Source organism: Cottoperca gobio, chromosome 14 (genome assembly GCF_900634415.1).
Source record: "Cottoperca gobio chromosome 14, fCotGob3.1, whole genome shotgun sequence".
In the NCBI taxonomy this organism is placed as follows: Eukaryota; Metazoa; Chordata; class Actinopteri; order Perciformes; family Bovichtidae; genus Cottoperca; species Cottoperca gobio.
In genome coordinates, this window is record NC_041368.1 from 5,745,003 (window position 1) to 5,763,269 (window position 18,267).

General features: G+C 40.8%; 1 protein-coding gene across 1 annotated transcript in view; it reads left to right on the forward strand.

Moving 5' to 3' along the window:
• atp2a3 (ATPase sarcoplasmic/endoplasmic reticulum Ca2+ transporting 3) overlaps positions 1 to 18,267 on the forward strand; it is a 45,016-nt gene that overhangs the window by 5,232 nt on the left and 21,517 nt on the right. The window contains exons 2-5 of the mRNA XM_029448749.1: positions 7,408 to 7,425; positions 8,193 to 8,275; positions 11,576 to 11,680; positions 12,871 to 13,009. Of these exons, the coding sequence (XP_029304609.1) occupies positions 7,408 to 7,425; positions 8,193 to 8,275; positions 11,576 to 11,680; positions 12,871 to 13,009 (345 nt within the window). The remainder of the gene's footprint in view (positions 1 to 7,407; positions 7,426 to 8,192; positions 8,276 to 11,575; positions 11,681 to 12,870; positions 13,010 to 18,267) is intronic.

An 18,267-nucleotide genomic window follows, 5' to 3' on the forward strand; every position in this document is an offset into this window, starting at 1 on the left:
AAGGTGTTTGTGTTTCAAGGAGTGGGCTGTGTACATGGAGCATACGTTGTACAGTATGTGTCTGACCCTAATGTGAACATGAAGTCTTCTAAAAGCATTCAGAGACATATGAGCTGTGTGCACAGCATATTGAGCAACATGTAAAGTATGTTGGAAAAATAACGACAAAAGTCATGAAGTGTAAACCTGTTCCTCTTCACTGGGACAGGCTTGTCCAAAAGAGCATGACATGAGACACTGACTCTGTTGTCTATACTATAGTTTTGTATCCAAATGATTTTACTTCTAATTTGAATGGGTGGTTTTTCTAATGCTCACGTCATGATGTCATGATTTATTACATTTAAAAAGATGCAGAATTTGTGACTCCTCAATCATTTTTGTCCAATTTTACGAGATTCTTCACAGACCAATACACTTAAAAAAGAAAAGAAAAAAAAGGTTAAATAAGAATTGTGAAAATGAAGGGTTCATTTGCAACAGATTTATTTACTTTCCTAAATTATTGTTGTTGTTTTTTTTGCACTCCAGGGAATATCAATCAAACTGGTATTGGTTTATTAATTTACCATAAAATTTCGTTTTTTATTTATTTAAATAAACTCTTTTTTCTTTTACTCTTTCTTCTAAATTTAATATAATTTATGTTTGACAACTCTACCTTCCAGAGAATTTATCATAACATGACTAATTCCATTTTTTAAAGCCGACATGGATATCATATTGATAGATATCAAGCTTCTAAGGATTCAAAGGAAAGGCTGGGGATATTATGTATTTTGGTTATTGCCAACAAATACCATGAAAAGACCAAAAGGAAAAATGTGTTATTTTGTCTTTCACACTTTTCTATACTCGGCCCCAAGCTCGTTTGCTTGTTCCTACTGAAGATGTACATTTTTCAAAAGTCATAAATATCTACTTTTAAAAGGCTCAATAATTTAATAAAACAGTTGGGCACTGTGGTTTTTTGCAAACATTACTTAAACAGGAGTAACTGATGCAATTATTGGGGACTATTTTCAGCTGGAGATTTGGTGCTCTAGTGAGTATTTCCAGTTTTTTCAAATGAATTTAAAAATGAACTACAGTGCCCTGGTTCGTCATAATACTGGTACATGTCACTCACTGCAACAGTGTGGCATGTCGAAGAGGAAATGGATGTATATGGCTTTGGCCACACAAACAACACGTGTTAGTATTAGGTACAAATTCGTTGTAGATTTTGGTCTTTTTATGGGAAAATATAGAATATCACCAGACTTATCCATTAATATACTTTTGGCACATCAAAGAGGACTTTTATCCTGTATGGGCATGCTGAAGTTATAGGCTTTTACAGTGACCGATACTTCTAGTGTTAGTGGGTGTATGTGCTATTTATTTTTAGCCATTTCAAAAATATTTCTACAGTTTGAAATTTTCACTAGTGTGAATGGCCTCCATTTCTGCAGGGCTCTGATGGGTAAAGTTGTACTGTACCAGGCATTTGATTGGATAGAAGTGTCGCTCTGGTTTCTAAACCTAGAATAAAGCCTATAAATATCCAAGTGTTAACACAGATATTTCAGTCTGCTGTTCGGGGGATTACTGACTATTTTTCACATTCTTTAGCTTCTCCAATTGGCTACTGGGTGACTGGGTTCCATCCTCCTCGCTACTCACTAGCCTGTTGGGATGTTCAAAAAATGGTTCTTCAGTTCGCACAGCTGTGACCTTAAAGAGGAAGCTTTGAGCCCTGACGAGATACGAGCTCTGTGCTAATCACCTCCTGCATGTGTTGTTGGTTGACAGGCCCTTTTCCTTTTCCTCTGCCAGCAGAACTCATCATACTGTGACTCTAAAATTTGGAGCAAGACGCTTACTTGGTGTATATTAGACTATTTATTTAAACCTGAATCTACTGTGCAACGAGCACTGTAAAGATAAAGTAGTTAAGAACAGTTCAGTTAGATATGATATGTAAAAATCTACAACTGCAATATACACAGCACTCGATTGCACAGGTAGATGTCTTACTCTCCCAGGACAGATATGAGAGTGACTCTGCAGTTTCATTTCAGCATGAGCTGTCCTGTGCAACATCAGGAGGGAAAAGCCAGTCTCTTTTTCCCTGACCACAGCTTGATGACGTCAGAGACAGTCCAGCCAATGGGCAGCCGGAGCAGCCATTGAGCTGGATCTGTCTTAATTGGGTAGAAAAGATAAAATCTCCACTTTGAAACAAATTCTCCTTCTCTGACACAACAGTGTTTCAGAGATGAGCCTCACAAATGAACGTATCGCAGTGCAGCTTTGACAGTTGATGGTGTTTCCTCATACGTCTCCGGCATGGAGAGAATTACAGGTGGATCAGTTAATCAAACAGCAGCTAGAATAATAATAATTGACTTGAGCAGGGCACTTCATCATTATTATCCCCTTGTGCATGGTTATGTAATTATTTGCTTCTCTCTGAAATGTGGAAACTTTGTCAAGAGTATGCAAAACTATACTATCAAAGTCTTTTCAGCTTGAGGGTCTGGATGTGTCAGCAGGTTTTAAACATTTGGCTAATGTTAGCTGAAAATGTAACTGCATCTCGAGGCTCACCCTGAGGTTGGTCCACTAGTGTCGTACAGACTGAAAGTATAACTGTTGGATGAATCGCTATGAGATTTTGTCCACAGAGGATGAATAACTTTGATGATCCCCTGACTCCTCTTTTAGCCCCACCAGGTGGTCATTTTCAGTTATCCTTTGACAAATCTTTACATATACTAGAACAACAATTTTGCACAGACATTTATATTCCCCAGATGATTTATATACTATGATCCCCAAAACCTTCCTCTACTGCCACCATGAGGTTAGTCTCTCATAACCATTATAACATTATAATTCTGCACTAAGGGGAAAAAGCTAGTTTGTATTTTACCGCTCACAGTCTATTGTCAATCGACGGTGCTCTTGCAAAAAAGCAGATGAGACGTGGGGAGGCGAACATTGCCATTCAAATGGCTAAATCGTCACAAAAAAACCCTCCACATAAAACATTAAAAGACCTATGTTGACTATGCTAAATGACTTCAACTGATATAATCCAAATATTTACCCTAATCTTTGATGAATAAATATCTGAAAAACTAATTACATTCCCATCAGCCTCAGTTATACTTTGTATAAATGTTAGCATGCTAACAGTTATACTTTGTATAAATGTTAGCATGCTAACAGTTATACTTTGTATAAATGTTAGCATGCTAACAGTTATACTTTGTATACATGTTAGCATGCTAACAGTTATACTTTGTATACATGTTAGCATGCTAACAGGCTAAACTAAGATGGGTGAACATGGTAAACAGTATACCTGCCTAACATCAGCATGTTAGTACTGCCATTGTGAAATGTTAGCCTCACAGAGCAGCTAGGATGGCTATACACTTCTTTATATGTTTGCTTTGTGTGAGTGCAGCAGCTTTAATCCAGTATGAGCGGAGCTGCATATCATAATGCTGCAGAGGAGTGATTAGTGACTTGGTACCACTTCCTCCTCTGCTCCTGTTCTGAGCCCTCCGGGCGGCTGTTCAGAGGTCAGCGAGGCACCAAAAGATAGCTGCTGCTGACACTCGCCCACTTGACATGGTCGGGTATGACTTCCTCAAGAGAAGGGAAGCCCTCTATTGACATTTCTGTAAATGGAGGGAACATTAACTTTGTCAGACTGCAGACAAACGTCTCTGCAGTTACCTGCAATGCCTTCTGTGTAGCAGAGATAATAAGGTTAGAGAGGAGAACTTTTATAATTCACATTTGATATGGGTAATGCATTCAACCTTTTCCGGTGGGAGAATACATTAGGAGAGTGAGTGGATATAGGAAGCTATAGTAGACCATGTCATTAGGGGTTACCATCATTGTATTTATAGGCCTGTTTTACATTCTCATGGACAATGAATGGAGCGGGATCCAGGAGCTGGGGCCAAGATGTTCAGACTGCAGGCAAAACACAGATCACATGGAATCTGATATTTTCAATTCAGATGTGGGCCTCTTTAATATGTGGTCCTAAATCCGATACATGTCTGATTTATTATTATTTTTGCTAGCTGTTTATTTGGAGGTGTGTCTGCTACTGCTCATGCTAATTGTATTAGCAGCCTGCGGAGGCTAGAAACGAGCCTGTTCACATCATCAGAATGTGTGGGGGGTTTAGATTCCTGCAGTCAGAGCGTGCTGCATCAAGGCCCTGTTGATTGCATAACAGTTATTCTTGGTACATTTTGACACACTGGTACATTACCTCGTAAAAAATGCTCGTTTTCAAGGAGCCTTCATGAGTCAAGTCGTCATGGTAACTGCTGAAAACTTTCTCATGTTTGTAGTTTAAACAAGAAGGCCTGGCTTGTTAATACTTAACCACACTAAGATGTGATGTTTACTGGGGGTCCTTATAATCTGGGCTGTAATTTGTTAATGGACTCGAGAGAATAGCGTAAGAGGATCTTGCACTGAAAGCTCCTTCTCCAGACGGGCCATGTTTCTTGCTTTTCTTTCTGCCTCTCCGGACACAGAAAGCAGCTCTCTGCTGTTGTTGGCAACTGTCTCCAGGAAGTGTCTCCCCTCTGCTCCGCGCGCTGCTCGCTTTTTTGCTGCGAGTAAACAAGCTCTTTTATTCATTGTCTGGGCCGGGAGGGAGGAGGACTGGGGAGGTGCTGTGGGGACACGGAGAGAGGGAGGTGATGTCAGTATTCAGGAATGTGCCTGGGCAAGCCTTTGGGTTGACACAGCCCAGATGACTGAGGGAATCCTTGGCAGAGGGAAGTCGGGGAACCCCATTCAACACTTCCAGCCCTGTCTTTCTCTCCCCCCCCCCCCCCCCTGCCCTTAATCCCCTTTCGTCTGTCTTGTCCATTCCATCAATCCATCTTTGTCTCCAGCACTCGAGTTGTAGCCAGCCTGTCTGCCATAAAAGCATTATACAACCAGGGAGGCACAGTAATGGGGAAACAGGCTCATGTCAGACTGGTAGAGCATGGAAAACAGCAGAACCCACTCCTCCTCATTGCTGCTGCTGGCAGAGTGCAGCCAAAAGTCCCCCATGAGTTCAACCGTGTCCAACCTGAACTCTGAAAACCCTCCAGACAGCAAGTTTGAAAAGCAATCCACGATGACTCATCAGCTATTATTAGGCCGGCTCCCAAGAAGCTTGTTGTCTAATAGAAGAAGAATATTCAGTAGATCATGTGCAGGTCTGACTGGAGGCGCTTATCAAATGCTTGGCTTTAATACCTATTTAAGAACTTCTCTGTTCTTTAATGGCTTGTTTGTACAATCAACTGCTTTTATTGCAAGCCAAATCAGGAGAAGTGTACCACCTGAAACAACTTTTTCATCTCCTTTGGCGACATTTCCCAGATTGCTTTTTCTGTCTTTTGACTACCAAAAAAGCACATTTTGAAGCCGTGGAACGAGTCCAGAAGTCATGAAGTCAAATAGTTTCACTTTCTGCCAGTGCAATGTGAATAGCTGCAAGGATTTGGTTTTTGGAAGGAGGCTGTGGGCTTACGTCATGGCCCTTTCCTCTTTCCAGCCCCTCTCTCCACACGGTCACGTTTTGTACTCGTGTAGTGCAATCTGGTCAAAACATGCAGAAGAACACGGGGTTTCCACTGCGAGGGAAATCCAATGTGAAAAATAATGATAAAACAAAGACTTTGATAGCAGACAAATGTGCAAAATGAAGAAGAAAATGTGCACATCAGTCAGATGTATGCTTTTCTCACTCATCACGCTCTTCAGATGTGATGGATGTTGTTTGTTACATTGGACCTATTCGGTCGTAGCGTTGGACCTGATGAGGATTTGACAACGCAGTGACTCAGCATGCCTGCGTCTCATCGTGGTGGCACTGATCAACAGTACTTGTCAATTGGAATGTTTTTAGAACATGACTGATGTGTTTTCTACTCACAGCAGTGACTCATCTGTGTGGTGGGTGTCGTGTTCTGGTAATCAGATCAGATCTTCAGTTTGCTTTAAAATGCCAAAAAACATCAGCTTTTCATTTTCAAATGACAGATGAAAAATGACAAGATGATGTGAAAGAAAAGAGTAACGCGTTTTCATTCTTCGGTTTGTTTCTGTGGGAGCTTACCCACATACGGATGCACATACTGATGTAAAAAGAAAAGGAGGGGGTTTAGCACTGAGAAATAAACTCCAACTGTTTAGAGAGTGAAGCTGCAGCATGAATGTCAATGACATCACCACAGTCCTGATGAAGGAAAAGTGTTCTCACAATCTAAGAAAGATTAGCTTTATTCGAAGTCATTTCAGATAGGGCCACAACTACTGATTGTTTCCAATGTTTACTCTTTCAATGATTATTATTTTTAATTATTGAAGCATTGTTTGCAAATCTGCACATTCATACAACCAGTAAACGTTTTATATTGTTTTGCTTGATCAATTACTTAAACGATTGATTATTAAAATTGTTGCTAGCTAATTCTGATGTAGCTAATTATCTCTAATACTTATATATAGATACATAAAGAAATATTGTTGGTACAGACAGCATCTACCATAAAATAAAGCGTTTCTCATATACTATAGGTAATATAGGACCCTGGAAGGTTTTAGAGCTGAAACAATTAAGTTAAGTTAAGCCAAATAACTTTAAGTGCTTCCAGTCTCTCAAATGTGAATATTTTCTACTTGTCTTGTTCAATATCAAACTTAATGTTTATGTGTTTTTACAGTTTGTTCAGACAAAACGAGCAATATGAATGTCAACATGGCCTTTTTAAAACTGCTTTATTCACCAAACAATTAATGAGAAAATAATGGGTAGATTAATCAATAATGAATATAATCACTTGTTACAGCCCTAACAGATGTTGAACAGTCTTACTGGTACAACAGGCCTTTGTTATGTCTTATGCAACCATTTCAGTTTTATTTATATAGTCCAATTTCACACATTTCCCTCAAGGGGCTCTAAGAAGCTGTTGGTTATTACAGTAATCACATCTTGTTCTGAGAGTCATTATGCAGCTGAGTTGATACTGTATGCCTGAAACTACACCAAAGCTATTGAAGGTGGAGTTTACTACACCCTGAGTTCAGAATAGCATATCCTAGACTTTGAGTGGTAGTTATTCAAGTCATTAATAATACAACAGCCAATAATAATCTGACAGTATTACTCTTCTGCCTTCCTGCATCGAGCATATTCTCATCACAACGGAGCAGAAGGATTCTGCAGGGCAATTTGTACGTGTGGATGCATCTCACAGCCAGGCGGAGTTAATCAAATGTATTAACTGCTCTTTGTCTTTCTCCTCCACCCTCCACCCTCTCCACTTTCTCCGGCCCCGCCAATTCGATCCCTTTACAACCGACGTGGTGTGACTTCCACAGAGCTCCCAGCTGAAGAAGGTAAATATTGATTTTCCCAGCGTGCTGTGATCCTCCTCCCTTTACGACCTGATTAGGTGTCTTGAGCCAGGATCTTTTCTGTTCCGTGGACAGAGAGCTAAACTTTGGAAGTGTACATTACTGGAGCTTTCACCAATGGACACACACCACTACTCCTCCTGTAAACACAGGGATTGTCTTTATTTACTACTGCTTGTCAGTACTAAGAAACCAATGTCAATACATCTTACAGATCTGTTCCACCCTTAAGTATAAGGACACACTTTGAGTCCTGACAGTGGAAGACTTGAGCTTTAAATAAAGTGTTGTGGTAGCTCCACACTGTAACACTTGTATAAAATATCAAACTATTTATTTATCTTAGTTATTTCTCTCCCATATTATTACCATTTAGCTTCATTATTATTCATTATTAAGTATGTGTTACTATTGTTATTGTTTAAATGTATTTGTTCAACCTTATACACACAATCATACACACTCGTGCCATATTTCACAGATTCCCCGTAAGCATTCGCTACATTCATTGAAGTCACAGCAACTGCAAGATGTTGTTATTAGAATTATTCTGACTATTATCGTTTTGTGAGGTTTGTTTCGTTATGTATGTGATGTGAAGTTCTGTACATCCCCTTGTTTCTTAGTTCTTCCTTTTAGTATTCCCCCCCGTTCCTATCATCATTGTTGTTCCTGTAAAGTCACGACTGTTTTGTTTTTGCACAAATAAAAAAGTAGATGCATAAAGCCGTGTGACGTGTATATTTCAGGCAAGTCCCTGTGGGAGCTGATGATGGAGCAGTTTGAAGACCTCATGGTCAGGATCCTGCTGCTCGCTGCCTGCGTCTCCTTTGTAAGTACCACCCAGCTAATTATAGTGCCAGTGCCCTTCATCTTATTTGTTTTCTTGATCTTTAGTCTCTAATGGGATTTGAGACTCAAATTGGACATTGGCAAGAAGATTGCCACCTTATAGACTAGCTCTATTAGGTTTAGGGTTTGCTTTATTCCCCTGTTAGAACACTGCTCAGCCTAGTTTGTGGTTCATTTTCATGTGGAAACCTGTGCATTACAGGATTTTCCTTCCCCCCCCCCCCTTTGTTGAAATGGTTTCAGTGAGCAGAAACGAGCAGAGCACTTCTGCTCAACTGGAAACAAAACTATCAATCTAAGCTCCCTCTGCTGCAGCGTCTCACACTGCGACCCTGGTTGCAGCCCGAGGGTGGTGAAGGTCGGAGAGGGGTGGAGTGAGGGAATCCTGACTGCATAATAACTTTTCTTTTCCAGTTCGTCCCCAGAGTCTCGGGATGGAATTGCTGTTGCTATTTCTGAAAGTAGGAAAGTTGCTCTAAAAATGTACATGACACAATATATCTTCTCTAACTGCTGTTGTGTTAGGCTGTAACTGCGGGACTCTGGAGTGTGGGCTCACTTTTCCTCGTGTAAATCGGGCTTAAAAAGGTTGTTTATAGTGGAACACGGCCCTGTTCCACTGCTGCACAGACTCTAATGCTTTACAATGTCATCGTTGCCTGCAGTAGTTTGAGCTCTGGAACTAAAGTGAGGCTCCTTGTGACCTTGTCTGACTCAAACTCGCATATATTTCACTCCAGAGCAGCGTTTCTTGATCACACACATTTCAGTTGATATTCCTATAGTCCTCTATAACCTTTTAACCTTTCTATTTGCTCTCTGCTTTGTACATCGCCAGTATAATCAAGGAGTGGCTGAAGTAGAATGACCTGCGGACTCATTTGGCTGTTATTTTGAATGTATTCAAATTGAGTTGATTAGATTCTCCTGCCTCCTTTGCATGACTCCCGAGTGAAGCTTATCATCACACAAAACAGGTTGTGTTAGGCTACTTGGTGAGGCTTTATATTGAGGTCCTTGTAATAAGCATTGTTTAGTAAGTAATAAGTCATTGTAAGATTTGTATTAATATTATTGTGTGTTAATGAGACTTAAGTGTTAATAGTACACACGTTAATTGTTAGATTATAAGACATTTTTATGCGCAAAGGCAGTTAGCTATGCTGTAAGCAGCTGATGCAATGGGGGGGGGAAGTGGCCTTATACAGTGTTTTAGAGGTGAAGCACAAAAACACACTTTAAGACGGCTTACACTTTAGTTTTTTTTACTTTCCGTCATTTTCACATAAATGGCGGCTACAAAGAGAACATTCTATAAAACAAAGCTTGAAAGATACTGTGACTTGTTCAAAAGGCTGTTTGAGGCTATGTTTTATAGAACGTTCTCTTTGACCTCCTTTGTTGCATGTCATACCCCTCTTTCTACCACTGACCAATGAAGGCAAAGATGCCAAAAAAAAAAGTGTGCCTCAGTTTATTAAAGAATTGTATTATTTCCTCTCATAATTGATGTATGGTAATACTGCTGAAGCTACGAGCTGGTCTCTGGTAGTTGAATAGAGCAGAGCCACACAGCAGCCACCTGAAAACAATCGGTACACTTCCTCCCTTTGAGTTGAAGGAAGAAATGGGGCTAATCTTTTATTTGGTTTTCCACGTCACTAAGTTGACTCAGTGTTGGGGAGTCTAAGAGAGAACAGCAAGTGACTTAAAAAGTCAACTGACTATTGAAATGGCTTTCAAGCCTCCTTTTGTTTATAGTACATTTTTCAATAGGTGACCTTAAGAGGGTTTCTTTTCTGACCAATTTGATATGAATAAATTGTGTTTTTCCATTTTGCTGAGCACCGTGTGATGTTCCAAAACTCTGGGAAACGTTGAGATATAATGGGCCATCTGTTGGCATGCGTCTCAGTATTCAGTTATGCATGCGGGTGTGAAGAGTGCAATGTTTAAAGCTGTAAGGAGAGATTTATTTTGGTAATGAAGCTTTGATTGGAAACCCAACGCTGAATTCGAGCTTCATTTAGGCTCAGATTGCCAAATGCAAGCAGTTTCCCTCAATGAGTTCTGAAACCCGAAAGAAAGCCTACTCATCTCTCCATTTGAACTCCTATTCAGCGTGAAAGTAGCAGTTAGGTATTCAAACCCTTTTCTGAATGTGTGCTGATTGTGTCTTTTGAACCGTCCTTACTGAGACGACTGCCATTGTTGCCCTCCAATCTCCGCTCAGAAGGGAGAGTCACCGTCCCCAATGATGGGGAATGATGAGCTATCGACCGGGCTCAGGCCTGCCTCGACGTACACTCTGCTGCTCAATACACCGGGGGGGGGGGGGGGGGGTAAATATACTCTTGTCATTTGATAAGCCCCATCAGATCATGGAAAAGTAGATCCACGATATCGCTCCTTCTCTCCCCTCTGCTGCTTTTGCTGTGCAGTAGTTATCGACAAAATAACGCGGTAAAGTCATTTCTGTGTCGCAGTTGGGAGCTTTTTCCGTTATGATCTCCTAACGATGTACTTTATTGGTTGTTACAACAGCTAACATAAAGTAACGGCCATCTCTGACTCCTTTGCTGAATCTACTAGTATTCAGCTGCCATCAGACTACATCTGGCTGTGAAATGGCAAAAGTACAGTAACATAGTGTAACATAAGAATGATCGAACATTTGCCGTCTTTGTGGAGATGTTGTTAGAGCTAACTCGTTCACATTCATTTCTATTGTAGGCTTATGTATGATAGTTTGACTTGAATGAGCTGGCAGGACTTAGTCTATATTTTTACATAAACACTGGATCATATGACTGCTTGTAACTGAAAGGGGTCGCTAGTAGTAACAAACTCTCAAAGAACTAGAAGGCAAGCCCCACCTCGTGTGATCATGTGAACAAAAGTGGAAAATGATTAGTGTATCTGCCCCGTGATTTGGATTTGCGCCTCATATTCGTATTTGAATCAGTGGGTTCTTCAATGGCGGAGGTAATGAGTACATTTGGAGTACGATGGGTGGTGTCGATGAAGGTGTTTTTAAGTTCATCTGATAGGGCTGTGGATTTGCATCAGGTTGGAACTAAAGGTAACACACACTCACTTAAACTGAGTTGCAGCTCCTCTGTCCAAATACTATTTATTCAAATATTCGTGCAACAACATTCAAGCATGTTTTCTCTCAAATATGTTCCAGAGCAAGCCGTCCCTGAAAATGTGTATTCTGTTGCCGTCATGTAACTTGAGTTGCAGTATTAAATGTTCTATGTACCGTCTGTTCATCTAGGTGTTGGCTCTGTTTGAGGAGGGAGAGGAGACAACCACCGCTTTTGTTGAGCCTGTCGTTATTCTTCTTATCCTCATCGCCAACGCTGTTATCGGGGTCTGGCAGGTGAGACACTGTCTTCATCTAGTGTCACTGTGTAAAGTATATACACACACACGAGTAACGTTGTCTCTTTCCACAAGGTGTCCACATGGTTGCAAAAGCAAACAATGACTAAGAAGCTAGTAAAGTATAAAAAGATGTTATCCTGTCCACCAGCTGTTACATGATGCATATATTCACCTTTTTGGCGTCTTTTTATTTGTGTGCTCTACTCAAACTGACACCCTGTGCTAACACCTGTATGTTCTAATGGCACATTGCAATGGGATGAAGCTGCCAAGTCAAAACTTAAACAAACCAGGGAGCTCATGCAAAGTGCCCCCTCGGTTCATTTGTGTTGAAGAAGAAACCGGAATTTTTGATGCAATTGTCAAAAATAGAGCTGGGGCGTCCATCGACTCTTTGGGAAAGAAGACGCGTTGAATTGCTCTGAGTTTAGGACTCAGTTTAGGCTGTTGTTAGGACACAGTGGAACAAGTGCATAACTCTTCAAAGGGATACCAACGTGGAAACAAATGTGCAAAAACATCCATGAGACGTCTAACTCAAATAGAATATTTGTGAAAGATTATAATTCGATTTTTTTAAGACACCCCAAATTCAAAGTAAGAAAATTAAACTTCAAGATGCTGCAGAGAATGCAGTGAGCAGATGGCAAAAACCACAGCCATATGTTTTTGGTGTATTTAAAAAAAATAAAAAAACACTAATCCTACTACTTGGAGAAAATACTTAAAAGAAAGATTGTTCCCAGTAATAACAGTAGCAATAATTAGAAGGATCTTGGAAATTAAATGTATGGAAGGGAAAAAATAACCATGAGAATTAGAAATCAAATTATATCTTGAGACCTAAGATGTGTCTTTTTTTATTTTTCTCTCTACCATTTCTTTTATTATTATTATTATTATTATTATTATTATTATTATTATTATTATTATTATTATTAATAATAATAATAATAATAATAATAATAATAATAAGGTGTATTCATTTCTATACACATCAGTGTTTTAAAAAAGAGAATTTAATTTTCAAAAGCTGCTCTTTCTCTATTAGTGCATTTGCCTTGCCTGTTTTTTCATGATCCCATAACCTGAGAGCTTAAATACTTATTGTAAAACATCAATTACCCCAAAATATTTAAATTGTCTTCGGCACGACTCTCTCTTCTCCACATCTCTCTGTTTCAGGAGCGCAATGCTGAGAATGCCATTGAGGCTCTGAAAGAGTATGAGCCAGAGATGGGGAAGGTGTACCGCATAAACCGCAAGGCTGTCCAGAGGATCAAAGCCAGAGACATCGTCCCGGGAGACATCGTGGAGGTGGCAGGTAAGCTGCGACTGCACCCAGTGGAACTCTTACTGTCACACTGACACTAATTTACACTTTGTCTACCTCCAATGGACTCTTACTGCTGTCACCCTGCTGCCTGTATGCTAGTGCTGACACACACACACACACACACACACACACACACAGCCTTTGCCACCCATTCATGAGTCTGGAAACACTATTGGAATATCTCAAAGTAGAGTGTGTGTGTGTGTGTGTGTTGCGTTTCTGTGCAAGTGGCTGTGGTCACCCCTTGTATTTAAGGCCCAGTTTAATTTTCCGCAGCTTTCCCCCCTTTTGCTTTCCATGCTCTCAGTCTCACCACCTGGACGCTGCTGTATGTTTGTCAGGTCCTCGCTCACACTCCCCCCACATTACATACACATACACACAATTCCCCCGCTGTAAAATCTCCCATGTGTGGGCAGCCTCATCTAAAAATAGTGTTGTTGTCACTCCGGTTCCAGAACATCTGTGTATGCAAAAGTTGATGTGCGAGCGCACACTCGTGCAGCACCGAGGAGATCACTTCACCAGTCGACATGACCACTGTTGAGAGCGCAATCCTCGGCCTCGCATGGCTAGTGATTCGTCTCAGACAGCTCAGAGGGATGTGTGAGAGATCACAGCGTTCATTCATAATCACAGCATGTAGAGGCAAGGAAGGAGATTATCCAAGCTGCGTGTTTACACTGAAGCCTTGGCGCTATTCAATTTCAGGTTTCAAAAATGAAAACATCAATCCAACATACTATCATTGAGGATTCCTCACACTGGCCCCTCAAATTGACTAAATTCCTTCCTGTTTCTTGTACAGGGTTCCCAGGGTCATGAAAAACCTGATGAAGTCATAGAATTAATAAATCTCCTTTTCCAGTGCTTTTTTTTGCAAGTCATAGAATCAGTCAAATCCTTAAAAGGTTTTGTAAAGTCATGCGATTTTGTCGTTTTTAACAAAATGAATTCTTGCAGCAATGTTCCGTTGATAACCTTCCACGTAATGTAACATAATGGCAAACTTATGTTCTGTAAGTGCTGACATGAAGTAGCTCTAATATGAGTCGATGCGTGACAAGGTTTTGTTTACTATCACGTTTCTTACTTTTCTCCCTGCGTTCCTTATCTCCCATGCCAGCTAGCAGAAATGATATTTGAATGAAACCGCCAGAGTATAAATCTAATTTTGGTCATCAGGTAATATTACGTAACATTATTGTGTTGCCAGAGGCATTATGTTTCACACTGATGTCTAATAGGATAAAATGATGAAGTGATGACATTTTGTCATGGATGTAAACTGCAACTGAAACTAAATGAGTGTATAATCAAATGCATTAAGAATACACTGACGGTACAATCGGATCCGTTTTCCCTCATGCATGAAAGCCGGTACCAGGCTGATGTATAGAAGTGCATGATGTAAAGCTTCTTCTGTCCTTCTTTCTTTTATAAGTAAAAGACTAAGACAATATATTGACTTCCTGTAGTTAAGTGTGTGTGTGTGTGTGTGTGTGTGTGTGTGTGTGTGTGTGTGTGTGTGTGTGTGTGTGTGTGTGTGTGTGTGTGTGTGTGTGTGTGTGTGTGTGTGTGTGTGTGTGTGTGTGTGTGTGTGTGTGTGTGTGTCCGCGCCCACACAGGTAGCACTGCTCAACACCAACAGTGTCACCATGACAACGCTCCATGCCCAGCTCATCTCGGTGAAGCTGCAGTTCACGGGGTGGAGTTTTTAACGACACCTGTGATGACAGTGTGGCGAACAGATACGACTTAAAATGAACCATCTGCTGTTTGAATAAGGGATATTATGTTATTCCTGGCTGTCAGCAGCTGCTCGCGGATCATGTTGGTGTTCCCACAGTGGGGAAAGAGACGCTTCGCAACATTAACCACTTTTTTATGTTCAATGTTATTTTTATTTAAGGGGAGACACGACAGGTGAAGAGGGGATTTGTCATGGGTGCCTCATCTTAAGTGTGCCTTTTTAAACAATCCACAAGGACAGTGGATGAACATTAGATAAGGAGAGCTGTTTTTTTTCTGTTAATAAATTCATATTAAAGCACAAATGAACTGGTAAAATATGAATACAATTTATTTTGAAAATCTTAGAAACTGTCATGATGGGGAGTAAAGTTGAATTATTACCTTTTAAATAAGGTTTCTGATGATGGAGGAAAGGCTTTTGTTAACAGTTAAATGTGTCTCTGCAGTTGTGCATTGTTGTCCTTATATGGCATAGAAGGTGATCTTTCCTTCTGCAGGCAGAGATGGCTGGACACGCTGGTGTGAAATTCTGTTGAAGACGAGGCAATAGTTAACACTTTTCCAGCTTGTTATAAGTACAGAGTGCATTTTCAGAGTGCTAAGTTTACTCTGAGGAGAGGTTTGAGTCGCATATTAAGCACTTCGTTCGTTCTGTCTGACATAATCTTGTTGCTAAGCAGTTTTAAACGGGTAAACAGCCGAGATAGAAACACACTTTTCTCACTTCTCAAGCGTGTGTCAGATGTTCTTGCACACCCTTCTGACTGAATCATGTAGGAATATGGAGACAAACAAAACAAATGAACGACCCTCTCCTCCATTGGTTAGTCCGTGGTGACTCCATGGGAACTGGATGCTAGGGGGTAAAATAAACTGTATGGGGGTATTGGAAAAGGACACCGTTGACCACACATGCTGTTTGAGGAGAGAAATGAACAAAAACAATATATTTACTCAAATTTCTCCAGCTGCTGCCGGCCTGCCTTCTTGTAAGTACACTGCCTGCGATGCCAGCCACGGTTACCACACAGTTGTGATTTGCGCCTCCACTGGAACTTTCCTGTTTAGTTTTTTTAATGGAGTGACTGCAGCGGTCTGGTTGTCGGGAACTCCTCGAGGGTTTACACAGGACCCGAAGAGATGGAAACCTAGCGAGTCCCGGTTAGCCTGCATGTGGATGAAGACCTCTTTGCCAGTATATTATGCAAGAGATTTTGTTTGGAGTCCAGTTTTACCAAATGGAAGGAGAACGCCGGCTGGCCAAACCACCCGACCTCATTCGCTTTACGTTCCAGTTTATTCATGAATTCATGCGGTAGATGTTAAAGAAAAATATATAATTTCTTGCTTTTTGATACTCAAAGCACTACAAATGATAGTCAGACACATTTCTGATCTTTCTGATATTTAAAAGACTGTTTATAAACTCACCATGGCTGTTTTAGGATACATTTGTCTTCTAGCAGATGGAGCGTGTCTGTGGGAGGCCGTGGCAGAAAGTGGATCGGGGCGCAGGAGTCTGTGGGTAGGCGTGTTGAAAAGCCTCTCTTTTCTGCCCTCGGCCAGTCCTGCTACAGTGAACCTGTAGCCCCCAGCCATCTCCCACACAAACACACACTTATCTCCCCCTCCGCCTCTCCCACTCTTGTTCTCTCACAGCCCAGCACAAGGTGTCAGACAGAGAAATGTAGAGAAAATGATACAGAAATGGAAGTACAGGCTATTCAGCTACACACACTGCGGCCTCTTGGTCTCTCTATCGCTCTCACCATGTCCCGTCACGTTAAAGACTGTGAAGAAATTCCCCTCGAGGTCTCGGGACATTGAGCAAATGTCGAGAAGAGATTATCGAGCTCAGAAAGAAATGAAAAAAAAAAAAAAAAAACTTGCATCAGCGTGAAATCACTTTGAAAAGTTTTTCACTGTGAAGTTTGCTTGTACAGAGGAAGTACGTGAGCGAGGAAAATCTATTTCATTTATTGTCATTCTGCAACACAGGGTTGCACAACGACATGTAGTCGTAATCTAATTGTTCTACACAAGAAAAAATATGAAACGGAAACAATGATGAATTCTCTGGGCAGATGTGGCCGGCATCTTGAACAGTAAAGAAATGTAGATCTGGTAAACGATGTTCACCATGTTTGAGCGCTCTGTCCTGCGATCCGCCCGGCACTCCGCCCGTCAAGTACAATAGCTTGATGTGGGTTGCCACGATGAAGCCAGGCCTCTGTAAAGATGTGGACACAACAGTCTCCGATGTTGCTGGGTTAGTATTATTTCATCCATCTTATTTCCTGCCACCAGTAATCGGCCAGGAGCAGCCTCGTACATGTTCACATAATCATTTTTGTCATATGGATTGTCTACGTTGTCATTGTTTATTCTGTACACACGATATCTATCGATGTCTGTCCTGGGAAAGGGATCCCTCCTCAGTTCTGAGGTTTCCATTTTTTTTACGGGGTTTCTTTTGGGTAATTTTTCCTTATTTGCTGCAAGGGTCTAAGGACAGAGTGTGTTGTATACTTTACGGATTGTAAAGCCCCCTGAGACAAATTTGTGATATAGGGCTTTATAAATAAAGTTTGACCGACTGATTGGGTAGAGGAATAGCCTACGGTTCGCTGCTGAGAAGCTCTGATGGCCGAGGATTTTGCAATAATGAGACTCTTATTACACAAAGTAAAGATCGGGTCTTTTTCTTTGTCATCATACTGGAAAGAAACGAGTGAAGAATATTACATCTGTCTCTGTCGGCTGTGTTTGGAACAATTTCCCATTCCTCTGCTCAGAGATCAATGAATCTATTTCAATGAATAGATGAAACATCAATGTTTCATCCGCTAGCTCTGTCCTTCTATGATGAACTTATTTCCATTAAATGTACACTGTCGGGCTCTGACAAAGAGGAAGCAATAACTATTTTGTTTTGGGGCATTAGATACTTATAATGGTCTGCCTATGAAATAGGAGTTTAATATGCAGGCTTAATAAGCAGACAGTAAGACTGTGGTGGAGAAGATGAAATGCATTTTTTAGATTTAATGCCTCTGTAGCTCATGACTAACGTATGTAAAGATGTGGTGATTCAGAGGAACAGAGAGAGGGAAGAGAGAACCAAGAGAAGGGGACATAATCAATCATTTCTAAAACTGCAATGCGACTCCATCAAGGTTGTATCGAGACGTTGTTTACCTGCGGCTGTCGCTTGAGCTTAGGCTGAACCAGCCGATGTTTCTTTGCTTAAGGATTTCTTGTTTAAACATGGACCTTCGATTGGGTGTAACTGAGTGTTCACCTGCAGCGACACTTACATGTTCACTTACCTGAAGACATTACAAAGCAAAGATTCAGAAGGAAGATGTTTTAGAAGTATGTCTTGTCCTCTTCAATGTCCTGTTTTCTTTTTTTCTTCTTTGAAGCTCCTGTAGGTGTTCTGGTCATGTTTAGCCATGCTGGCTGTGTGGATGGTAATGTTGGTCCATCCA